Source organism: Dipodomys merriami, unplaced genomic scaffold (genome assembly GCF_024711535.1).
Source record: "Dipodomys merriami isolate MVZ:Mamm:240054 unplaced genomic scaffold, mDipMer1.0.p SCAF_17, whole genome shotgun sequence".
Classification (NCBI taxonomy): Eukaryota; Metazoa; Chordata; class Mammalia; order Rodentia; family Heteromyidae; genus Dipodomys; species Dipodomys merriami.
Genome location: NW_027203048.1, coordinates 17469732 through 17495468, shown reverse-complemented (window position 1 = coordinate 17495468; position 25737 = coordinate 17469732). Strand labels below are relative to the sequence as shown.

At 41.3% G+C, this 25737-nt stretch overlaps 1 protein-coding gene across 4 annotated transcripts; it reads left to right on the top strand.

The window, feature by feature from the left end:
* Nucleotides 1-375: 375 nt before the first annotated feature.
* Nucleotides 376-25731, top strand: Eif2ak2 (eukaryotic translation initiation factor 2 alpha kinase 2). 4 transcript variants are annotated; one of them, XM_070025373.1, is made up of 17 exons: nt 376-559; nt 3471-3595; nt 4514-4634; nt 5760-5887; nt 6570-6693; nt 7510-7574; nt 7923-7995; nt 10292-10326; nt 11974-12036; nt 15614-15736; nt 17046-17165; nt 17751-17810; nt 19442-19622; nt 21040-21168; nt 23273-23374; nt 24135-24188; nt 24272-25731. In XM_070025373.1, exons 2-17 carry the CDS (start codon nt 3477-3479, stop codon nt 24392-24394), a joined length of 1620 nt encoding a protein of 539 aa, XP_069881474.1. In that variant the 5' UTR covers nt 376-559; nt 3471-3476; the 3' UTR covers nt 24395-25731. The 4 variants fall into 4 exon arrangements, with proteins under 4 accessions (XP_069881474.1, XP_069881473.1, XP_069881476.1 ...); XM_070025372.1 differs by having other exon boundaries at nt 7923-8022; XM_070025375.1 differs by lacking the exon at nt 17751-17810 and having other exon boundaries at nt 7923-8022.
* Nucleotides 25732-25737: the final 6 nt, after the last annotated feature.

Here is a 25737-nt window from a genome sequence, read left to right as displayed (position 1 = left end):
AGACCTGGCTTTGCCACCGACAAGCATCAGAATCCATGCAAGGAAGTCAGTCTCTCCCATTTCTCTTTTGGATCCGTGATACCCAGCTCCTATGCCCCATCCCAAGGCTCTGAAGAGTGAAGGGGACCCAGGCTCTCCATTTGGATCATGGAGCGTTGATCGGACCCTTTCCTCTCCCCGGGCCGGGCCGAGGCCAGGCCGTGTCTGGGCATCGGGGCGGTGGTGGGGTGCTGAGCCTTGGCGGGAGCGCGCCGGGGGGGCCCCCCCGGAGGCGGTGCGCTGGGGACCCCGAGGGGAGGGGGCGCGGCGGGCCCGGTGGTGTCGGGGGCCGGCGCAATAGCCGGGAAGGCGGAGTCCGCAGGGGAAACGAAACCGAGAGCAAACCAGAGCGGCCCGGCGGGAACCCGGGCCTTCAGCTAGTGTAACGGCTCCAGCGATCGGGGGGACCCCCGGGGTCGCCCAGGACCGTCCATCAGAAGTGGGGAACCCTGCGTGGCCCGCGCCAGGAGCGACCTCCGAGCTCCTCCCTCCAGGATCTGGGGACCGGCCGTGGAACACGGTAGGGACTGACAGCTGTCCCCTCCCGGTGATCAGCATATCAGCCTGGTAACTGTCGGGAGCCAGGGAAGGTTCTAGTGAGCCATGGACTAAGCCAGGGACTTAGATTGATCGCTGGGAAGTTTGGACGTCGGATTCTTCCAGGGATTGGGTTAATAATCCCTGGCTAGAAATGTCTTGTCAGGAGAGGATCGGGACTTAACCAGTTTGCCAAGCTCTGTCCACCTGCGCCCCTCTCCACTTGGCTTGTCCAGCCACCAGAGAGCTCCTTTAGGTCAGAACCCGACGCCACCCGGGCCGGACCCGCCCCGGACCTCCCCGGACCTGCCCGGGAGCCTGGAACCTAGAATGGTTGAAGGCTCACAGGAGTAAGTGCCCCGCCACTCCGGCCTCACCCAGGCCCGGGCACCAGGAGCGTCTCCAGCCCGCAGGTGCAGTGCCCTTTCTTCCCAATAGGTGTAAGGAAGAGCCGGTGTAAGGAGAAAACAGAAGCCCACATTTTGAGAGGTCAAATTGGGAGCCCTTCTTGGAGAGCCGGCCACTGCCGGTGGACTCCTGTCTCAAAGACCAGCAGCCCCTCAAATACATTTAACACCATCAGAAAACTGAGCCATGTGAGCAGGAGAGGTCAGAAAGCGCAGAATAACAAGACCAACAAACCAGATCATCCAATGGAGAGCTGCCGCCGTGGGACACCATGGTGGCCGGAGGACAGCCAGGAGACAGGAGACACAGGAGACATGAAGCACCGCTTAATGGCGCCTGAGCTGGTCTGGACCTAAATAGGCTCGGGTGCAGGGGATAGCGTCACAGGGTGCTTCACAAGACTGGCAGGTCCAGTAACCTATTGTCCAAGTCCTCACCCCTGCCTGTAGAAATTCAGGCACGCCCATCAGCTGGGAGGTGGGACTTTACCTTCCTCCACCAAGATGGCGCCAGTTTAACCCAATTCCCTATCCACTCTGTGGCCAAGATGACCCTGGTTAAACCCAGCACCCCCACTTCATTCCCATCTCCTCCCAACACCCACACACTTGCATAGGCCAAACCTTCACTGTTACCTTTCTTCTTCCAAGGCCAACTGAACAACCTGCCTCTAAAAGAAACCCAACTCTACCTTTTCTGTTCCCAGTATTGCCAGTATTGTGCTTCAGTTTTCTCTCTGCATCTGTCAGCCTCTCTGTCTTTCTCTGTCTCTTTTTCTCTACTGGTACTAGCACTTGTACTCGGTGCCTTACATTTTTATGTTCAAGCCTGGAGCTCTGCCATTTGAGCCACACCTCCAATTCCTGGCATTTTGCTTGTACCATAAGGGTCTCTCTGATTTATCTGCCAGGCTGGCTTCCAACTGTGATCCTCAGATCTCAGCCTCCTCGGTATCTGGAATCACAGATGTGAACCACTGGTGACAGGCCTTGAACTAAGATTCTGCTGATTGCCACACTAGTATTACTAAATTGCTGATTGTCTGGATAGCATTGTTGAAAAAAATTCAACTAAATTTATTTATTTGTCAGTCATGGGGCCTAAAACTCAGGGCCTAAGCATTGTTATGAGCTCTTCATATTCTCAAGGATAGCACTCTGCCACTTTGAGCCACAGCACCACTTTTCCAGTGTTTTGGTGGTTAATTGGAGATAAGAGTCTCATGCACTTTCCTGCCCAGGTGAGCTTTGAACCATGATCCTCAGAGCTCAGCTTCTTGAGTAGCTAGGATTACAGGTGTGAGCCACTAGCCCTCGGCTTCTTATGGCTTTTAAAAATGTACAGTATATTACTGGTTTTTATAGTCAACCTATGGTGTAAGTATGAGAGCTACAAATTCTCTGGTGCTTACCAACACTTTTTTTGTTTGATTATCCATAGTCTTGAGGTGTCCATGAAATATATTTAACTATAGGTATTACATAGTATGATGCTGTGGTTTTGAGCTTCATTTCTCTCATAACTAATGTTGATGACCATTTTTTCATGTGTTTGCTGGCTAGTCATATAGTTCCTTTGGTGAAATGACTGTTCAAGTTCTTTGATTCTTTGCCTATTTTCTAATTGGGTTGTTGGTCATTTTGATGTTGAGTTTTTTCTATATTCGGTTAATAGGCCCTTATCCAATAAGTGAGGCACAGATAGTCTATCCTGTAGATTGGATTTCTATTTTCATTTCTATTGTCTTTTATAATTTTTTTAAGTTTTGACAAAACCAACTGTATCTATTTTTGTTTTGTTGCTTGTGCTTTTAGCTGTCATATATATTTTAGATTCCAGTGCCAAATTCAAGATTATAAAGACTTGCGGTTATAGTAACAGTCTAAGTGTTTTGGCCTTTATATTTAGATTGTATATCCTTTAAAAAAAAGTTGTAATTTAAGTCATTGCTCCAATCTTAGTTCAATGAGATCTGTGATCTCTTTATTTACCCACTTGGTAAATTGTCCTAAAATTTATTTCAAAGGAGGGGGAGTGTTAGGGAGACTTCATGGGAGAATCAATGTCCATGGCGTGGAGTACTTTCTGATTTCATAAACAGCATGTATTATACATTCGCCATACCTTATTCTCAACACCAAAACATTCTAATTCTGCTCCTGTAGACTTTTTCTCTTCTCCAGCAAATAGACAAATTTGCACTGACGTTCAGTGGAAGCAGGGAGCAGAATGGAAGAAAGAGCCTCCTTTTTCTCTGTCCAGTTGAGTTTTGAAGGAGATTATTTTGAAGAAGTTAGCATGATAGTGCAGTCCATAAAAGATATAGAAAAGTTCTGAAATAAATTTTTCTCAGAATTGGTATGGGACTTAGATGAGTCATATAAACAAGAGACTACTACTTCCCCCTGCCCTGTCAGCTCCTAAACTGGATTGGGAAAATGAGGAATGATTTCTGTCACTGTCACTCATTCAAATGTCTCTTCTAGGAAACCATGGCCAGTTTTCATCATCCAGGTTTCTTCATGGAAGAACTTAATAAATACCGTCAGAAGCATGGAATAGAGGTGAAGTATGATGAACTGTCAGTAACAGGCCCTCCACATGCTCGAAGGCAAGTATCCATTACCAACACCAAGTTCCAATAGCTGTAGACCAGTGCTAGAATGTATGCTTAGCAGGTCTGAGGGCCTGAGTTCAATGTCAAGTACACTCCCCCCGACAAAAAAAAACCCCAACAGGCTACATTCCCTAAAAATGGAAACCAAATGGCAACTCTGGCACTGTTTTTTTGTTTTGTTTTGTTTTTGTTTTTGTTTTTTGTGGGTCATGGGGCTTGAACTCTGGGCCTGAGCTCTTCAGCTCAAGCCTAGCACTCTACCACTTGAGCCACAGCACCACTTCTGGTTTTCTGGTGGTTAGTTGGGCTGGGAAGGTGGCTTAGTGGTAGAGTGCCTGCCTTGCATGCATGAGGCCCTGGGTTCGATTTCTCAGTACCACATAAGCAGAAAAAGCCAGAAGTGGTGCTGTGGCTCAAGAGGTAGAGCGCTAGCCTTGAGCTAAAGAGCTGAGGGACAGCGCCCCGGCCCAGAGTTCCAGCTCTACAACTGGCAAAAAAAAAAAAAAAAAAAAGAGTCACACAGACTTTCCTGCCCGGGCTGGCTTTGAACAGCGATCCTCAGCTTTCAGCCTCCTAAGTAGCTAGGATTACAGACATGAGCCACCAGCACCCAGCTCTTCTGGCACTGTTTTGAGGTCAATACTTTAATTCTACAGCAAAGTTGCTAAAGATATATCTGTGAGAGTTCTTTTGTTGTAAAGCAGTAGCATCAGATGATTTCAGAAAAAAGAGAGTCTAAGCTTCTCCAGGCTTCAAGTAGGTATGCTGTCTTGGTTTGTGGGCTGCTTCAATTCTATATCACATATAGGTCCAAACCCTGAAAGCAAGTTGTGCAGATGATGGTTGCTGGACTCCACTCCTTATAAATGCATGAATTGTCCAATGTCTTGTGGTTCTTGTCTTTGTCACCAGATTTACATATCAAGTTACAATTGATGGGAGAGAATTTCCAAAAGCTGAAGGTAAAACAAAGCAGGAAGCAAAAAATGCTGCTGCCGAATTAGCTGTTGAGATACTTAATAAAGAAAAAAAGGTTGGTAGCTGCTTAAAATATATATATATAGTATAAAGAAACCCATAAATGTTTTATAATGTTTCTCTGTAATAATATTCTCTATAAAGTACAGCCATTCACACATTCATGTGCAGTCTTTTTCCATTGCCGTGCAATGCTTCAGTACCAGCAGTACTCTGAATTTGAGATGTGGAAAGATGAGAATGGAGGAGTCCCTGTCATTTAATTGAGGAAGTGTAAAGGAAAGGGGAAAGAGACCAGAGTGCTTGTAGGAAGGATAATGGGTAGGCAATGGAGAGCAACATAAGTATAACTGGTATCCTTGAAGATGGGAAAAGAATAAGAATACAGCTAGAGAGTATCATAGTATCATTTTTTAGTGGAATTCTAGAAGGAAAATGAGTGTATTAATGGACTGTATATTTCAAAATTTGTGAGAGTAGATTGTTACTGTTCTCACTGCAAAAAAGGTTAAGTATGTAAGATGATTGAGGTTAATGATCTCCATTCACCATTTCATAATGTGTATCTATTTTGAAATATCATCTGCATATAATTTCTATTGATCAATTAACATTTTTCTAATTTTAATTTTATTGTCAAGGTGATGTACAGAGGGGTTACAGTTACGTAAGTAAGGTAGTGAGTACATTTCTTGTAGAAATTAAAACTTTTTAATTAAAAACACTGCCTTGTAGGGAAAGGTATATAGTTACAATTTTAACTAGGTAATATAATTGGAAAATGTATAATATCTAAGTTGTTTTTCACCTTGCTTATAATTTTATTAAAATTTAATTTTATTAAAATTGTTTAGTTCATATCTGTAATCTTAGCTACTCAAGAGGCTGAGATCTGAGGACCTAGATTCAAAGCCAGACTGGGCAGGAGAGTCTATGAGACTCTTATTTCCAATTAACCATCAAAAAGCCAGAAGTAGAGCTGTGGCTCAAATGGTAGAATGCTAGCCTTGAGCACAAATGCTCAAGGACAACACCCAGGCCTTGAGTTCAAGCCCTAGGACTGGCGTCTGCACATGCACGCACACGCACACATACACTCACATTGCTTAATAATTTTCTTAGAGAAACAAGAGCTAAATCTGTGCTGTTCTTTATATTAAACTAGTTTTTTTCTTTGTAGGGAGTTAGTTCTCTTTCAGAAGGCTCATCCACGGGGAATTATATAGGCCTTATCAATAGAATTGCCCAGAAGGAAAATCTTCCTGTGCACTATGAACCGTGTATATCCGTGGAATTGGGGTCTCAAAGGTGATATATAGTTTGGCTTTCCCCCTTTCTAGTTGGGTGTAAGTGCTTATTTCCATGTCTAACTCTCAAAAATATTTATCAGTCTACAGGGAGATTTTATTTTTATTTAAGTTGTGCCAATATTGGGGCTTAAACTCAAGCCTGAGGACTCAAGTGGTAGAGTACCAGCCTTGAGCAAAAAAGTGCAGCCCAATACCAGCCTTCAGCAAGAAAGTTCAGGCATAGTACCCATACTTTGAGTTCAAGCCCCACAACCAGCACAACAAAGCAAAACAAAACAAAAAAACATATAATAGAATTTTGGCTAATAAATAAGTGCTCCCCTAAGGCCTTTGTGAATATTAATTTTTGTTAAAAAATCATAAGCTAGATCGTTGAGTGCCAGTAGCTCCTGCCTGTGATCCTAGCTACTTAGAAGGCTGAGATATGAGGATCACAGTTCAAAGCCAGCTGGGGTAGGAAAGTTTGTGAGACTCTTAGCTCTAATTAGCCAGCAAAAACCCAGAAGTAGAGCTGTGGCTCAAGAGGTACAGTGCTAGCGTTGAGCAGAAAAAAGCTTAGGGACAGTGCCCACCCAGTTCTAGCCCTAAGAACCTCCACACCGCATCCACACTCAGAAAATAGTACATTAGATTTATTGTACTTGAGATATTTGATTGAATACGCTATCATTTCCCCCTAGATTTTATTGCAAATGCAAAATTGGAAATCAAGAATATGCTATTGGTGCAGGCCCTACGAAACAAGAAGCAAAGCAAATGGCTGCAAAGCTTGCTTACAATAAGAAAGTATTAGAAGGTTCACCGGTATGTATTTTTTAATTAATTTAATTTGCACATTTAAAAATTCCCTCTGAAGTCAACTTGGGGTTGTATTGTTTCTACAATGCCAAGCTAGCCCTTATGACCTATTTTTCCACTGTGTCCTACCAATGAGCTATGGCCATGGACACACTTTTTTTTTTTTTTGTCAGTCGTGGGGCTTGAACTCTGGGCTTGGGAGCTATCCTTCAGCTCTCCAGCTCAAGGTGAGGCTCTACCACTTGAGCCACAGCGCCACTTCCAGTTTTCTAGTGGTTTATTGGAGATAAGAGTCTGATGGACTTTCCTTCCCCGGCTGGCTTTGAACCGAGATCCTCAGATCTCAGTCTCCTGAGTAGCTAGTGTAATAATGTGAGCTACCGGAGCCCGGCTAATAGACACACTTTTAAACTCCAGTTCAAACATCCATTAAAAATGTAGTAATCTGGGCACAGGTGACTTACACCTGTAATCCTAGCTCCTCAGGAGTCTGAGATCTGAAGATCATTGTTCCCAGCCAGCCTGGAAAGAAAAGGCTGTGAAACTCTTAATCTCCAATTAACCAATACAAAGTCAGAGCAGGGGTGTGGTTTGAGTGGTAGAGTGCCAGCCATGAGTAAAGAAGACAACTAAGAGTGAGAGGTCCTGAGTTTAAGCCTCAGAACCAGCACCAGAAACAAACAACTAATCTTGCAATTGTTCATGGCTGTGGATTTGGTGGCTCTGAGGGAAATAAATGTAGCCAGGACTATCCAGTGATGAACCTCCATTGAGAAGTTAGCTAATTGCATTTAAACCTAAGAAGGATTGTTTTTCTTTCAGAAAAATGACTCAGGGTCCCCTGGTTATTTTAGTGACTGGTCCAATGTCTCTTCTACAAGGACATCGTAAGTCGATACTGCATCTATTCACACTGCTGCCAGAGGGCTGGAAGTGGGGCATAAAGGGTTTGCCTGGCATGATTCAGTCTTGGCATAGTTCCTCAACACCACACACGCACACACACACACACACACACACACACACACACACACACACACACACACCCTGAGTTCAAGCTCCAAGCTCCAGTACACACACACACACACACACACACACACACACACACACACACACACAATAAATAAAAATAAAAAGGGTTCATTGTAATTGAAAGAACAACTTTTCACTTTAAGGAGAATTTACAGAAAGAAGTTATGAATTTAAAAAATAGACAAACAGTTATTCTCTTTTAGTGCTTATGCATTGCTGCCATCTGAAAGTGACTCCGCAGCAGATTTATCTCGAAGCTGTGACAAGAGTAACAGTGTAAATACTTCTGCATCTTCTTCTATGGTATTGTATTAATCTCTAAGCTTCCTTGATTCTTGATTCTTTGTTTACAATGCATAGCCAGGCCCCAGTGGTTCATCTGTCATCCTAGCTACTCAGGAGGCGAGGATCTGAGAATCACAATTTGAAGCCAATCCAGGCAGGAAAGTTTCTGAGATTCCTATCTCCAATAACCATCAAAAAACCTGGAAGTGAAGCTGTGGTTCACGTAGTAGAGTACCAGCTTTAAACAGAAAGGCTCAGCACCCAGGCCCTGAGTTCAAGCCCGAGGACTGGACTGGTACACAAAACAACAAAAACATGACCTGCATGGCTGGCCTGGGCACTGTCCTTGAGCTTCTGTTTGCTCAAGGCTAGCACTCTACCGCTTGAGCCACAGAGCCACTTCCGGCCTTTTCTGTTTATGTGGTACTGAGGAACCTGACCCAGAGCTTCATGCATATTAGGCAAGCACTTTACCACTAAGCCACCTTCCCAGCCCTAGGTATATTTTTGCATTTGTTTTCTCCCTTTTCATCCTCCATGCCTCCCTCCCTCCTTCTCTTCTGTTTTTCCTTCTTTCTCTCTACTTCTCTCCCTTTTTTCCTTCCTCTCTCTCACCTTTCCCTCTTTGGTGAGACTGGACCTGGGGCCTCATGAATACTCTGCTGCTGGTCTACCACCCCAGCTCTCTTCCTGGTACTTTTTTTTTTTTTTTTTTGTCAGTCGTGGGGCTTGAACTCTGGCCTGGGCGCTGTCCCTCAGCTCTTCAGCTTAAGGTTAGCACTCTACCACTTGAGCCACAGTACCATTCCCAGTTTTTCTGATGGCTTATTGGAGATAAGAGTCTCATGGACTTTCCTGCCTGGGCTGGTTTTGAACCGCGATCCTCAGATCTCAGCCTCCTGAGTAGCTAAGATTACAGGTGTGAGAAACCAGTGCCCGGCTCCCTGGTATTTTTAAATGTGCTTGTGGTATTGGTTTTCTCTCTTGACAACTGGGTAATATTTATTTTATTTATTGTGTTTTAAATCATAACTAAATTTAAAATCAAACTTAAAAAGTCAGTAATTTGTTCCAAAAGCATTGCTTGTAAAGAACTATTGTATCAATCAATCAGCTAGGAACATAGAACAGTCTCTGCTTAGAGGGTAGGTATCAGTGGGAATAGGGCAGACTAATGAAGTAGATGAATGAGGATGAGTATGGCCAAAGCAGCTCATTTACATGCATTAAAATAGAAAAATGAAACCTGTTTCAAAGGAGAGAAGGGATATACATCTGAGTAATAGAGTGAGGTTGATTGGGATACATTTGTATCCATGTGTGTAAAAGTATAGTTAATGCATACTAATAAAAACATACCGATCAATAATAGAAAGATAGGCAATCTAGTCAAAAAATGTACATTGCCTGACTAGACAATTTAGAGGTAATGGACATCAAACATGGAACATTTTTTAAAATTTCACTAGAAAATGCAAATTAGGCCTGGAAATGTGGCTTAGTGGTAGAGTGCTTGCCTAGCATGCAAGAAACCCTGGGTTTGATTCCTTAGTACCACAGAAACAGAAAAAGCTAGAAGTGGTGCTGTGGCTCAAGTAGTAGGGTGCAGCCTTGAGCAAAAGAAGCTTAGGGACAGTGCCCAGGCCCTGAGTTCAATCCCCAGGACTGGCAAAAATAAAATGTAAATTAAAGCAATAATTAGATGCCATTTCAAAGCTACCATTCTGGCAAAATTTAAACCTTGTAATAGCAAATGTTGGTCCAAGGCTTGATGAGAATGAACACATGTATGAAAATTTTTTTTTTTTTCTGTGCTGCTCTTAGGGCTTGAGCCAGGGCTTGGGTGTTGAGTTATTTTTACTTAGATTAGCACTCTACCACTTGCGCCACAGCTCCACTTCTGACTTTTGGTGGCTAATTGGAGACAAGAGTCTTATGAATTTGCCTGCATGGGTTGGCTTTGAACTGTTATCTTCAGATCTCAGCCTCCTGAGTAGCTAGCTGCAAAGACAAATGTGAGCCACCAGTGCCTGACTTGTGTATGAAGCTTTTAGTCATACACACTAAGAAATATAACCACAAGGCCATCTAAAGAATTAATATGATTAGATGCATACTGTGGCACACTTATAATTCAAGCATTCCAGAGGATGGCAGGTTCTGGGCCAACCAGGATGCATAGAAAAATCCAGGCTAGCCTGGAGACCCTGTCTAAAAACAAACACACCAAATGGTGAATTGCTTTAATGATTTCAGTTAAATTATTTCCAATTTTATTTTGTTATAGAATGGTCCCAAAAGCCATCAGAAGAAGAAAGAAGTGTGAGTATCATTGTGCTTTGGACTAATTTTCTTTCAGAATTATGTTTTCAGCCTTATTTATTGTCTTCAGTATTTGTAGAATAATACACATGCTTATTTGATTGGGGTTTCAGAACTTGAAAGCTTGACATCTTGTGTACAGAGGAACTTTTGAGTCTAGGCGCATGATGTACTGTTGATAGAAGGTCCTACACTGATGTTGTTGTATTCACAGTTTAGGACATTATTTTGGATGGGGCAAGTAGACTTGGAGTGGGAAGTCAGAAGTGTATTTTCAGACGGCAGAGTAATGACTTGATTTTTTTATTTAGATATATATTTTTTTAATTTTAATTTAATTTAATTTTTTATTTTTGGGTCCGGTCGTGGGGCCTGAACTCAGCCTGGGCGCTGTCCCTCAGCTCTTCAGCTCAAGGCTAGTGCTCTACCTCTTGAGCCACAGCCCCACTTCCAGCTTTTTTCTTTTTGCTTATGCGGTACTGAGGAATCGAACCCAGGGCCTCATGCGTGCAAGGCAAGCATTCTACCACTGAGCCACCTTCCCAGCCCCTATTTTTATATTTTTTATTTTCTTTTTTGTTGGTTTTGGGGCTTAAACTTGAGGCCTGGGCACTATTCTTGAGTTCTTTGATCAAGGCTAGCATTCTACCATATTCAGCCAGTGTACCACTTCCGGTTTTCTGGTTAATTGGAAATAAGTCTCTCGGACTCTCTCCCCCCTCCCCGCTCTCCCCCCCCACCTCTCCCCCTCCCCCCCCTGCTTGCTTTGAACCATGATCCTTAGATCTCAGCCTCCTGAGTAGCAAGGATTACAGGTGTGAACCACCAGCAACTGGCTGAGTTTTAAAATTTTTTTTAAAGGTCAAAGGTCAAATGGTCAAATTTTGGTGGATCGGTGTCTTTAACCAAAGAGGAAAGCAGAAGTATAAATATGGTCAGGAATGAGCATGAACTGGCATCCACCAGCATATTTTGACCAGTGGCTAGCCATGCTGATATAGGTGTTTACATGCGGACAAAACAAATCTGCATGCCAAACATTGGGCCCACAGCCAAGGATGTGGCATCTGTGTGAAGAAGACTGTAAAATATGCATAGACATGACTTGAGAAAGTGGAGGGAGCCCAGTAGCTGGTGAGAGGGATGGGAAGGTTTGAAGTACACTGTTTCTTAGACAGGATACAGACATGAATCATGGCGCTGATGATGTTAGGCAAGTTGAAAGCTTGGGGGCTTAGAGGGAAGCTAGCAATTTGGATCTGTTTCATTTTAGATGCTTTGTGAACTTCTAATGGCAGGTAACTAGCTCATGATCAATAAGGAATATTGGCTTAGGGAAGGGATCCTCAAGATATACTGGGTCTTGCGTTGTGAGTGTGGAGGAAAGATGGGAAGGGCAAGTGGTTGGCCATCAATGAATGTGTTATAGTAAAGAAGGGAACCAGGACAGGGATGAAAAATCCTTATAAGAAAGAGAAGAGTCATTAGGATATTGTTTTATAAAGAAGAAAATTAAAACTTGCTACCTATTATTCTAATAGTTAACCCAAAATATAAAGAACTCAGTGCAGGACTTAAATCCTGCTCTATACAAGTTATGTTTGATTTCACTTTAATTTGAATTTTCCATTCTTGTCTTTATTTTAGACACTTGGCACCTTCATTTAACTCTCCTGTTTTAAAAGGAAACAAGTATACAATAAACGACAGGTAAGAAGGAACTATACACTAGAATTTTTTTGTTTTTGGTCATGGAGCTTGAACTCTGGGCCTGGGTGCTGTCCCTCAGCGCTTCAGCTCAAAGTTAGCACTTGAGCCACTGCACCACTTCTGGTTTTCTGAATGGCTTATTGGAGATAAGAGTCTTACGGACTTTCCTGCCCATGCTGGCTTTGAACCGCCATCCTCAGATCTCAGCCTCCTGAGTAGCTAGGATTACAGGTGTAAGCCACCAGCATCCTGCTTACTAGAATATTCTTGAAGATAAACTTGCTCATTCAACAGCTTCTTAAGGAGATCTTAAAAAGTTGAACAGTTTAATAGCTATAGCACAATCAAAATCACAAAGAATTGTCACTTCTTGGAGAAGTAAGGTTGAGATGAATCCACATAGAAGATGGTAAACACAGTTTGTTGTTCTTATGAGAGTTTCTAGACATCCATTCATGTTTTTGATTGAAAGCAAATATGTTTATAAACTGGTGATTAGGGGGAAAAAAAGTTTAGAAAAAAATGTTGCTACTTAGGAGGCTGAGATCTAAGGATTGCAGTTTGAAGCCAGCCCATGTAGAAAAGTACATGAGACCCTTATCTCCAATTACCCAGAGAAAGGCCAGAACTGGAGGCATAGCTCAAGTGGTAGAACCCCAGCTTCAGTGAATAAAAAAGCATGAGGCCATGAGTTCTATACTGATACCTACACTGTACACACACACACACACACACTCACACACACACACACACACACACACACACACACACACACACACACACAGAGTTTCTGCTTAATTTTCAGGTCTATAGAAAATTTCACTTGAAAGAAGGCTCCTGTAAATGACATGTTTGGGTTTTAAAACACCACCAAAAATGTAGGAGACATATTTGCAACAGCAGAACATTAAATCCAGTTTTTTAAATAAATATTTTAAGCACTATTTTATTTTACCTTATTTTTAAAGTTTATTTCATTTCATGACTTTATTAGATGCTGCATCTAACAGGTACCTAACAATTTGTGGGAACTGCATTTGCAGAAGGAACAGATGAAACCAGTTCTCTCATGGAGTCTTCAGGTGCTGGTTCCACGCAGCAGACATAGTGTGGCAGATAAAGGATTATTCATGAAATAATAGTCACAGTCTTATACCACCATGAGAATGAGGAAATTAATTTAACAGACAGAATTTCATTGAATTCAAGAATCTCCTCAGTCCACCATTTTTTATGGGTCACAGACTATATGTCAACGTGTAGCTGTTTTAGTTACATTCCAAATGGCAGGTGACAGGTGCAGGAAGCAGCAAGATAAGTACACACAGCAGTCCTCCTGTCTTTTGACAAGAACAGAGTGGAATGTCAAATACTTAGAATCTTATGTCTTTATTCAGACACAAGGTAGTCAAACACACAAACCAATAGTTTTCCAATGGCTTCAGACTTTATCTCCATGCACCATCCACTCATACAGCCTCTACTTTATCATAGCTCCCACAGGGCTCTAGGGTCTCCACATTGGGGATAACTGACATTTACTAAATAATTACATTTAAAAAGTCTGTAATGCCGGGCGCTGGTGGCTCACACCTGTAATCCTAGCCACTCAGGAGGCTGAGATCTGAGGATCTCGGTTCAAAGCCAGCCCAGGCAGGAGAGACCGTGAGACTCCTATCTCCAATAAACCACCAGAAAACCGGAAGTGGCGCTGTAGCTCAAGTGGTAGAGCGCTCGTCTTGAGCTGAAGAGCTGAGGGACAGTGCCCAGGCCCAGAGTTCAAGCCCCACGACCGACCAAAAAAAAAAAAAAAAGTCTGTAACTACAAAATATGGACAGAGCTCTAAAGGAAAAGTGATCACTGGACAAGAAATGGACTCCAATATGTGAAGGGCGAGGTATGGCTTCTCTGAAGGATGCTAAAAGGAGATGGGTAAATGGAAGAGCAAATGAGAAGGTGAAAGTAGAAGAGACAAAATGTGTGCTGGGTGCTGATGGCCCACACCTGTGATCCTAGCTACTCAGGAGACTGAGATATGAGGATTCTGGTTTGAAGCCTAGCACGGTAGGAAAGTCTGTGAGACCCTTATCTCCAATTAACCACCAGAAAGCCAGAAGTGGTGCTGTGGCTCAAAGTGGTAGAGCTCTAGCCTTGAGCACAAAAGCTCAGGGACAACACCCAAGCCTGAGTTCAAGTCCCACAACTGATGATGAAGAGGAGGAGATGGAGGAGGAGATGGAGGAAGAGGAGGAGGAGGAAGAGGAGGAGGAGGAGGAGGAGGAGGAGGAGGAGGAGGAGGAGGAGGAGGAGGAGGAGGAGGAGGACGACGACGACGACGACGACGACGAGAAGGAGGAGGAGGAGGAAGCAGTATGTGTCTAAGGCCATGTGCTTGGAAAGCAAGTTTAAGACCATGGGAAGAAGCTGCAGAGGGAGACAGGGGACATATTACATGTCTTTTATAGACTTTCTGGATTTTGTTGAATGCAAAGGTGAGCTATTGCAAGTGTAGACAAGGGAGACACATGATCGAACTATGATTCCATCATCCTGGTTTGCTCTTGATCATGGACTGGAGCCAGGGTTGGAGAGGAAGTGGGGTATCAGCTAGCAAGCTACTACAGTAGTCTGAGGAAAGTGTGAAGTGGAACAAAGATGAAGGAGAGGGATAAATGGGCAGGGTCCAGTGATACGTTTTTGGAAGAAGAATTGATGGAGCTTAATGTTCAAATGTGTGGGGCTTCAGGGAAAGGAGGAAGATGGTAGTTCTAAGGTGAAGCAAGATCAGAACATACGCTTGTTTTTCTCTCAGCAGCTCAGTGGCAGCTGTGGATACGACAGTGTGAAGTTTTCTATATGTGAAGGGATTTGTTTTTAAATTTTAACCATGACATCTTACACCTAGGAGTAAATTGCTTTCCTTCAGTAGCCACCTGCTATGTTGGCTGTCCATGGAAGAGGACCACTCCGTGACTTAAAAGTTTCTGTGGCAGGGCTGGGAAGGTGGCTCAGTGGTAGAGCGCTTGCCTTATGTGCATGAGGCCCTGGGTTCCATTCCTCAGCACCACATGTGCAAAAAGAAAAAAGTCGGAAGTGGCGCTGTAGCTCAAGTGGTAGAGTGCTAGCCTTGAGCTGAAGACCTGAGGGACAGCGCCCAGGCCCAGAGTTCAGGCCCCACAACTGGACCCAATAAAATAAAAAAGAAGAGCTGCGGCCAGGTGCTAGTAGCTCATGCCTGTAATCTTAGCTACTTGGGAGGCTGAGATCTGAGGATTGCTATTCAAAGCCAGCCCCGGCAGGAAAGTTGTGAGACTCTTATCTCCAATTAACCAACCAGAAAACAGGAAGTAGTGCTGTGGCTCAAGAGGTGGAGTGTGGTAGCCTTGAGCTGAAGACCTGAGGGACAGCGCCCAGGCCCAGAGTTCAGGCCCCATGACTGGACCCAAAAAAAAAAAAAGTTTCTGTAGCAATAGATTCTGAATAATCAGAGGGAGCTGGCAATGATGGTTATTATATAGACCCTGTCACATGAGGTCAAGCACTGCATTTCAGAATAATACTGGTATTTATCTTGAGGTTTATCGAGAATTTTGAAGAAATACAGCAAATTGGTGCTGGAGGATTTGGCCGAGTTTTCAAAGCGAAGCACAAAATTGATGAAAAGACTTACGTAATTAAATGTGTTAAGTATAATGACCCGTAAGTAGTAAATGTTTTACTTTTTTGAATGAGAGATTGTTGAACGTGCTCTATACTTTTTCATATTTCTCTCTCCTTCATTGGTATATCATATATTTCTTTTTGTCCTTCTCTATTTTTATTTTCTCTCTCTCTGTCTTTCTTTGTCTTGGTCCTGGGGCTTGATCTTGGGGTCTGGGCACAGTCGCTGAGTTTTTTTGCTCAAGGCCAGCATTCTACCATTTGAGTCACAGCTCCACATCTGGCTTCTTTGATGCTTAATTGAAGATAAGAGTCTCATGGATGTTCCTGCCCAGGCTGGCTTTGAGCCATTATCTTCAGATCTCAGCCTCTTGAGTAACTAGAATTATAGGTATGAGACACCCGGCTTCATTTTTTGTAATGTAATCGAGAGGAACTTGACTTATTATGAAATGATCTTATGTTAACTCTGGTTTTAACTGAGTTTAAAAAAAAAAGTGACCTCCCTCCCCAATCTAAAGCTGATGTATATATATACTTTACAGTTGAGGAAACTGACATGGCCAAAGAGATTAACTGATTTAATGAAGTAAAAGCAAGTTGGTAATTGTGCTGTTCCAAATGTGGTGGCTTAAATGACTGTCTCCTGTTCCAGTGGATATATCTGCTCAGCTAGATTCAATTCACCTGGGTGCTCTTGGTGTATTTGCATTCTGGAGTTAGCGGAATACCTGACTGAGCAGGATATCCAAGAAGGCCCGCAAGACCGATGATGCCGGCTGTGGGCGGGCAGTTCAGCTGGGGTTGTCAACCAGACTTAGGTGGCCTGAACTCCTCATCACACAGAGAATGGATGTCAAGGAGGATTATCTCAGCAGGCACTGGTGGCTCACACCTATAATTCTAAGATACCCAAAAGGCTGAGATTTGATGATCAAGGTCCAAAGCCAGCTTAGGCAGGAAAGTCCGTGAAATGCTTAACTAACCAGCAAAAGTCTGGATTTTGAGGTAACTACAGAAGGAATGCTTAGACCAGAGGACATAGATACCAAACGGAGTCAGAGATGACAGGTTTTTTTTTTTTCCTGCATTTAATTAATTAATGGGCCCAAAGAGACTGTCTTTCAGCAAAGGTAACTTTTAATCAGCTATTAAGAGAACAACTGCACTTTTTGTGTTCAGTTTGTTCACTTTTTTCTTTTGACGTCTCTTTGCCCCATTCTAAAGCATGGTGTGGAAATCACAGAGATGTTTAATAAGTGAGTGTGGACTGTTCTCTCCTGTTACCTGAGCTGTTTTGTAGTTACTGGGGATTCATCCTGACATCCTTATGTTCCTGTTCCTCTAGGAAGGTGAAGCGTGAAGTAAAAGCATTGGCACAACTTGACCACGCCAATATCGTTGATTATTGTTGTTGCTGGGACGGAGATGATTATGACTTTGAGGAGAGTGGGAATTGGATTTGCAGGTAGGTTAAAAAAAATTCTCACCATAGGCATCTTAGGATGAAAGGAAACTGTCATTTACAGTGTGTGGGCCCTGGGTGGGGCCATCAAACATCACCATTAATAATCACATCAGAGAGATGTGTACTTAATATGTATATGTGAAAACGGAATAGGAAAATTGAGGGGATGGGGATTGGGAGAAGAGAATTACGGGGGGAGATTGATAAGGGAAAATTATGAAAAGAGGTGATATTGATCAAGGTGTATTATAATCATAAACTGACGTGTTGAATTGAAATTCCTTTGTATAGCTTCTTAAATATAACAGTAAATTTAAAAAAATCACTAGCTTTCCTGACTTCACATGGGACCTGAGTTTAGGGTGAGTTGTCAATACCGTGTTGTGAAGAATGTTTTACCATGTAGATGTTTCCATGACTGAAGTCTCTCTACACAGCTGCCAACACTCTGTTCTCCTCTGAGGCCTTGATTGTTGCAATGCAGTCAAAGGGTCTCAACTACTTCACTTGTAGTGAGGCAGTCAACAGTAAAAATAAATGGATGTCTCTGAGCAGAACCCCCCACTTGTATCGCTCTTCTTTCAGTTCAGATACTGCCGAAGAATTGGAGATTTTGGAGATCTGCCATTTGAATTTGAATGTCATGTAGGTATTTCTTACGGCCATTGCTGTCACTGGAATTTTGTTGTATTGGAGACTTCTTCATTAGCCATCTCTTGTCTCCAGCTTCATCTCTATCTTGTCACCATCTGGAAAAATTTTGTCTTCTGTTTCAGGAATTATTAACTAGCAGCCTACAAGATTTCCCTGTATTTTTTTTGGTGCTAATACAAGGACTTGAACTCAATTTCACATACTCTTGTGTGTGTGTTTGGTGTTTGCATACACCAGTTCTAGAGCTTGAACTTGGGGCCTTTTGCTTTTACTTGGCTTTTTCACTCAAGATTGGTGCTTTCTGACTTGAGCTGGTGCTTTACCTCTTGAGTCTCTGCGGGACTGGCTTTCAATCTTCATCCTGAGATCTCAGCCTCTTGAGTAACTAGGATTTTAGGCATGAACCACCAGCACCTGGCTTCTTATTTGGCTTTTTCGCTTGTGGCTTGTGCGCTACTACACCAACTATACTTCTACTTCTGGCTTTCTGCTGGTTAATTGAAGAAAAGAGCCTTGCAGATATTTCTGCCCAGGCTCACTTTGAACTGTGATTCTCAGGTCTTGGCCTCCTAAGTAGCTGTGATTATAGGCATGAGTCACTGTCATCTATCAAGACTTTTTCAGCTTTAAGCAAAAATTCTTGGCTATCTTTTCTTATTTCCTAGCTCATATAGCTTAGAACATATAAATTTAGTATTAAAGTCTGAAGGGGTTGCAAGAGTGCTTGCCCAGCAAACAAATGCAAAACCTTGAGTTCAAATCCCAATACTGCTTAAATAAATAAATAAATATTGAAGCCAGCCTAGTTCAGACCAAAATATAGAACATGGTTAGCAAAAGCAGTCCTCCAACTTATATCTCATAGCAAGTGATTGGTTGGTATTTTTCTGAGAGCCTCTATACTGCTGTTAGATTTTTTTTTCTTCTACTGTATTATATGATTCTAATACCAGATGTCAAAGTTATTTTCCTTTTTTAAATTTAATTTTATTGTCAAGGTGATGTACAGAGAGGTTTGATAGTGCATTTCTTGTCAAACATGGTTACCCCCTCCTCGAATTTATTTTCTCCTAGGTGTTTGTTCTATGCTTTTCATCAAATAGATGCTTAGTGGACTGGGGGTGAATTAAAATGTTTCCAAATTACTTCCTATAATAATGAAATTTATTTTACTGTAATTAATATTTCAACTCTATTCATTTCAAGAATCTTTAGTTTAATTGGGATATTTGAGAACTCAGGATTTTCATAAAATAGTTCATCATATTTTGATGTAAATTTTTTTATATTTCGATTTCTGTTTGGAAGCATGGCTTGGATTTCTAGAGACAAGACACAACTTTCTTTTGTTGTTGTTGTTGTTTTTGTGAGTCGTGGGACCTGAACTCTGGGCCTGGGCACTGTCCCTCAGCTCTTCAGCTCAAGGCTAATATTTCTACCACTTGAGCCACAGCGCCACTTGTGGCTTTTTCTGCTTATGTGTTGCTGAGGAATCGAACCCAGGGTCTCATGCATGCAAGGCAAGCACTCTACCACTGAGCTACTTTTCCAGCCCAGAGGCATAACTTTTAAAACTAAACTTTTTATTGCTTCTTTTAACATAATGTGAACTTTATCTGCAGATCAAAGACGAAGTGCCTTTTCATCCAAATGGAATTCTGTGATAAAGGGACGTTGGAGCAACGGATTGAAGCAGGAAGACTGAACAAATTAGACAAAACCATGGCTTTGAACCTATTTGAACAAATAGTAACAGGAGTTGCTTATATACATTCAAAAGGCTTAATTCATAGAGACCTTAAGGTAAGAGGGAACTATACTTGGTTAGTTGCTCAAAATAATTTATTAATTTCTTTTCCAATTTTAGATTTGTGATTGATCAAATCAGGATGAAAAAAATGTCTGATCTTCCTGAGGTTTGAATGGGTGTAGTACTTGTCCCTAATCCCATTCCTTGCAATTACTTAGAAGATGTCTAGGGCTGGTCAACAAGAATGTTAGTGACATGTTATTCAAGCATAAGGCTTGGGGTTCAAACCCCAGTCCTGCCATATTGAGGGACTGAATCCAGGACTTCATGCATGCTAGGCAAGCACTCTACCACTAAGCCACATTCCCAGCCCTCATTAAGCCTTCCTTACCCTCAATATTTCTATTTCTTTCTTTTTTTAAATTTTTATTTATTATTTCTATCTATTTCTGCCACAGTAAGAGCAGATAAGAATGAAGATGAGAAAGAAGCTGGGTGCTGATGGCTCATGCCTATAATCCTAGCTACTCACAGGGCTGAGATTTGAGGCTCTTGGTTCAAGGCCAGCCTAGGCAGGAAAGTCCATGAGACTCCTATCTCCAATTAATCACAGAGAAAGCCAAGTGGCTCAAGTGGTAGAACACTAGCCTTGAGCTGAAAAGCTCAGGGACAGCTCTGAGGCCCAGAGTTCAATCTCCAGCACTTGTGGGGAGAAAGAAAACAAAAAAGAATGAAAATGTGGGCATGCATTTTTCTTTTGTACTTTGCAGCTTACCAGTTTTGGGTGACATTGCCAGAGAATGGTCTTTACCTGTTAAAATATCTTTATAGAGAGACTCTAAGAGTTTATCCCTTTTTGTTGTGAAGAACTAGACTGAAAGCTCTGGGGAGGGTCATCAGGTTTCTGGAGTGAGTTTTCACCTCAGGCTGCTCCTTTGTAGAGGGTTTTCTGCATTGCTCTGAGTAGATATCTATTCTTGATCCTATACCTTGTATATACAATTTGTACCCTCATCAATCCTGCATTTATCTATAATGAATGTGGCATCATTGCTTTTCTTTTTCTATTCTTTCTTTTTGGTGCTAGTACTGGGAGTTGAACTCAGGGCCTAGGCACAGTTCCATGGCTTTTTTTTTCACTCAATGCTGGTGCTCAACCACTTCAGCCATAGCTCCACTTCCAGCTTTTTGGTGGTTAATTGGAGATAAGAATCTCCTATATTGAATCGAAGTCCTTCACCCCACAGCTGTTCAGTTATCTGGAGGTAGCTGAAACCCAGGCTACCTCTGGTCTCACTTGAGAGTCTTCCCTTTCTTCCTTCAGTTGACATTGTAAAGACTTGTAGTATTAGATCCCCCAATTTGGGTTACCTGGTACCAGTAAACATAAAAGTAGCCATTATGAAGATGATTCAAACATGTGATAACAAGCTGTCCAACTGATACATCTAAATTTCATTTTTTCCCAAGCCCGGTAACATATTTTTAGTAGATGAAGAACACATAAAGATTGGAGACTTTGGACTTGTAACAGCTGTAAAAAGTGATGAAAAACGAACAACAAATACGGGAACAAGGCGATACATGAGTCCAGAGCAGGTAAGATCCCCTTTCTTTCTGCTTATTTACATTTTGATCTCTCATTTATTCATTTTTATTTTTGTGTCAGTACTGGAGCTTGAACTCAGGGCTTAGACACTAACACTTGGCTTTTTGTTCTTTTTAAGTTTAGAGAATAATTAGTTTCTGTAATCAAACCCATATAGATAAGACCTTACGTATTTAATACAGTTCATTTATCCCTGTACTAATGGGAAAAAAATAAGTTTTAGATTTCTAGACCAATATGGCTGACCCTTAGCTTTTGTTGCTTAAGGCGAACACTCTACCACGTGAACCACAGCTCCACTTTCAGCTTTCAGTGGTTAATTAGATAAGAATCTCAGATCTTTTTCTGACTGGTCTGGGTTTGTATCACTATTCTCAGGCCTCAGCCTCAGCCTCCTGAGTTGCTAGGATGACAGGTGTGAGACACTAGCAACCGCCTGCCATGTTCTTTTTAACAAATGTATTGTGCTCCAAAGCAGAGAGATGTTATAATTTATTCAATCATAGCATTATTAAATAGCACTTATTTAGTTTCCAACTTTGAATGTTTATAGACATGCTACATACATCTTATCTTTGTGGTCAAGACCAAATGTCATTTTTTTCCATATTCTTCATGCTTTCCAGACATGTCCCCCAACCCTAGGGATTCCAAAATCCACCGATATTTTAATCCCTTCTATAAAATTGTGTAGAATTTGCATATACTCGATGTGCATCCTACTGTATGCTTAGTAAATGTTGTGAATGTAACTGCCATGTAAGCTAGGCTTAGCAACTTCTATGCTCAAGAATGGTGCCCTCTGACTTGAGCTGGTGCTTTATCTTGAGCTTCTGCAGGACTGGCTTTCAATCTTCATCCTGAGATCTCAGCCTCTTGAGTAGCTAGGATTGGACTACACACTAGGAACACTGGGATAGTAAAACCTTTAGGTCATATTCAGCCTCTAGTCTTGGGTCCATCCCCTAGAACTCTCAAAATGAGTCTATCTTTTACTCCTCAACTGTTTAGGTACTTTAAAGCAAGTACAACCCAAGCTACTTCCTTTTTTTTTTTTTTTTTAACCCAAGCTACTTGTGCTGTCTCGTGAGTCTGTCCTTCCTTCAGTTGGTATGGCATATTCTCTTGGTATTGTGATTCTCCTGCCTCAGACTCCTTTGTGATGGAATTATATGTGTGCACAATGGTGCCTGGCTCGTTATAGGTTCTTTAGGAAATAGTCCTAAATAACAGGAAAATGAGTCTGTTCACATCCAATATGGATATAATTTTCTTTTCAAAGCTGATTTACAGTGAGCTGAATCTGTAGGTTGAATAGATACAGTGGGACAATTATATTTCAACCTATAATAGATCCCATGAATCTAGGATCAATTCATCTGCATAAAATAAAAATGCATTTCCAATAAGGTGAGTATAGCCAAATTGTCATTCAAAAGGTGATTTGAATAACAAGTTCCTACTGGAAGTATATGAGCATGCTGCCTTCTCAAGAAAATTATCTCAGGCCTCTCTCCAGCCAGTCCTTCCCCCTACCACCCAGAGATCACCAGTGCTCTGATTTCTGGTGTCATACTTTAGGTTTCTTGTTCTCAAACTACCATCTTGAACTTCATATGAATGAAATCATTGAGTATGTACTTGTTTCTTCATTTAAAGTAATTAATTGTTGGAGAACTTTCAGTTTTGTCTTGTGTAAGCAGTAAAGTCCTTTTATTGTATGACTATACCACAATATATTTTTCCATTCTCTTGTTGATGTACATTAGGTTTCAAATCAATATTCAAAAAATATGCTATGAATATTTACATGCAAGTCATTATTTTAAACACTTTACCTGCTGTGCCTCATTTAACCCTGCAGTCAAACTTTGTGGTCAATATTATTAGTATCCTATTTCAAAGTTGAGCTAATTCCTATGTTAGCAGTAATTTATACAGGTGATTCTGCTATTCAGTGGTATAGATTTGAACCTGCTAACAAACATTTTTATGGGATGTAAGATTTATGATTCAATTATTTTTTTGGTTTTAGAATGCATAAATACTTTTATCAGGTGAATAACAAAGGTAATTGTATTTTGGTCTCTTCAGATTTCCTCAAAGGAATATGGAAAAGAAGTGGACATTTTTTCTTTGGGGCTAATTCTTGCTGAACTTCTTCACCAGTATCCCACAGTTATGGAAACAATAGAGGTAAACAATCTCAAAGAAATAATTAGCAAGCAAAAATTGTTATCTTCTGAGTGCCATGTAAATAGTTTCTGCCATCCTTCAAGATGTGAATATATTCATGTCTTGTTACAAGTAAAATATGAATTTTCTTTCTTACTAAGTTCTGTTGACCTATTTGTTACAGACCAAAGATTTTGACCTTCTTTGGAAGATGTATACATTTCCTAAGATTCCAATTTGAGTCTTCCCACAAAATTTCATTGCTTGCTTTAAGGTAGATGCTTTACTAATCAAGGAATATAAAAATGAATGCGCTGCTGGGCACTGGTGGCTCATGCCTGTAGTTCTAGCTACTAAAATGATTGTGATTTAAAGAGCACAGTTCAAAGCTAGCTTGGGAAGGAAGGTCTATGAGACAATTACCTCCAATTAGCCAGCAAAAAGCCAGAAGTAGAGCTGTGGCTCAAGTGGTAGAGTCCTGAGAGAAAAATTTCAGAGACAGTGCCAAGTGCAAGTATGCCTGACCATGCACACACACACAAGATAATAAAAATAAAATAATAAAATAAAGTAAAACAGGGGTGATGAAGCTGGCTACCATAGAGGGTTTCAAAAAACCAAATGTTACAGGAGGCTGTAATAAGGATGTTCTGTTAGTTTTCTAGCTAGATTCTTTTACAAAGATCAGAAAAAAAATTCTAGATTTAGGTCTCCTTAGTCATTACCTTGTTCTGTTTTGTTTTTGTTCTTCACAAGTTCCTAGTAAGTGTTTTATTTTCAGATTTTTGAAGATCTAAGGAATGGCATTTTCCCTGATGTATTTGACAGCAAAGAGGTAAGTAACACTTGAAAAATCATCAGAATTTTACTTATTTCAATGTTTTATTCTTTAGTATTGACTCTTAACTGTGATTACAGAAAAGTCTTCTAAAGAAATTACTAGCAAAAAACCCAAAGGAACGACCTGACACATCTGAAATACTGAAGACCCTGGCTCAGTGGAAGAATTTTGAAGAGAAGAGGAAAAACAACACGTATTAGGCTTCTTTGGGAAAAGATCAGATTTCTAATATGTAATTTTCCTTTAATGCCAAAATCGGCTAGGGGATATTGATGGGCACTGATCTTTTATTTTCATTTTCTTTCTATTATTGTATTTTAACTTGGATTTTCTTTAACTTCAAATACATTTTTAGACTTTCCTTTTTTCTTTCTCCCCTCCACCTTATTTTTTGGTGCAGATAGTGGGGCATAAGCTCAGGACCTCACACTTGCACTTGCTTTTTTCACTCTAAGCTGGTGCTCTACCTCTTCAACCACACTTCCATTTACAGCTGGAGATAGGAGTCTCATTGACTTTTCTGTCCCAGTCTAGCTTCAAACCACCTCTTGAGCAGACAGAATTACAGGCTTGAGCTACCAGCTCCCCTGATTATTATTATTTTTGCTTTGTAGTGCAGGCTAGACTGGAACTCTCAATCCTCCTGTCTTTGCTTCCCAAGTACTGGGACCATATAACATTACCTAGCTTCATTTTTGCATTTTGAAGATGGCTAATACCCTCAAAATATTCTTTACAACAATCAGTAGCTGTTTCTAGGCCCAAAAAAGGTATTTCCTTGCCTTAAATTGCTTACAAGCCTCTTTGACAAATACATACTTGCAAAAAGACAAGTGATAAACTTACTTGTGGAAGCAACTTCATATTATTTAGTAAAGATGAAGCAGTATATTCTTTCAAAGCCGCCCACTCTATTGTAACACACATGCCTATAAGAATGTTCATGTAATCCCTGCTGACAGGTATCAAAACTATTGTGAATAATCATAATACATGTGATCCTTTTCATTTAGTAGTATGTTTTCAAGTTTCATCCATGATCAGTAATTGATTCAGTTTTTGTTATCAAACAATATTCTACTGTATGGATGTATTGTATCCATCTTATTGTGTGAATGTGTGTCTGTTTATTAGCAAACAGTTTGGTTGTTTCCATGTTTGGCCAATTGCTATCCCAAACATCTGTGAAAAGATGTATGTGGGTATGTTTTGTATGTATACCTAGAATTTATGCATGCAGTAATTGGCTTTTCACAGCTCTCCCTGTCCATTCGGTCCATCTTTCAGAACCCATATTCTGCTGGGTTTTTTTTTTTGTCACTTCCCACGCAAAATCAACTTCCCTAGTTCTCCCTCTGTGTGTTAGTGTGGTGCCTATCAATTTGCTCTGATGCTCAGTCATTCCTGCCTGCCTGTTTCCTTTGTGATACTATGAATTTCTAGAGCACATAGGAGGCTCTTCACTGTCATGTGTACTCCAAGTTCCTGCACTGCCTGCAGGAACTCTACAAATGTGAATACAAGTGTGACTTTCAAATGTTTG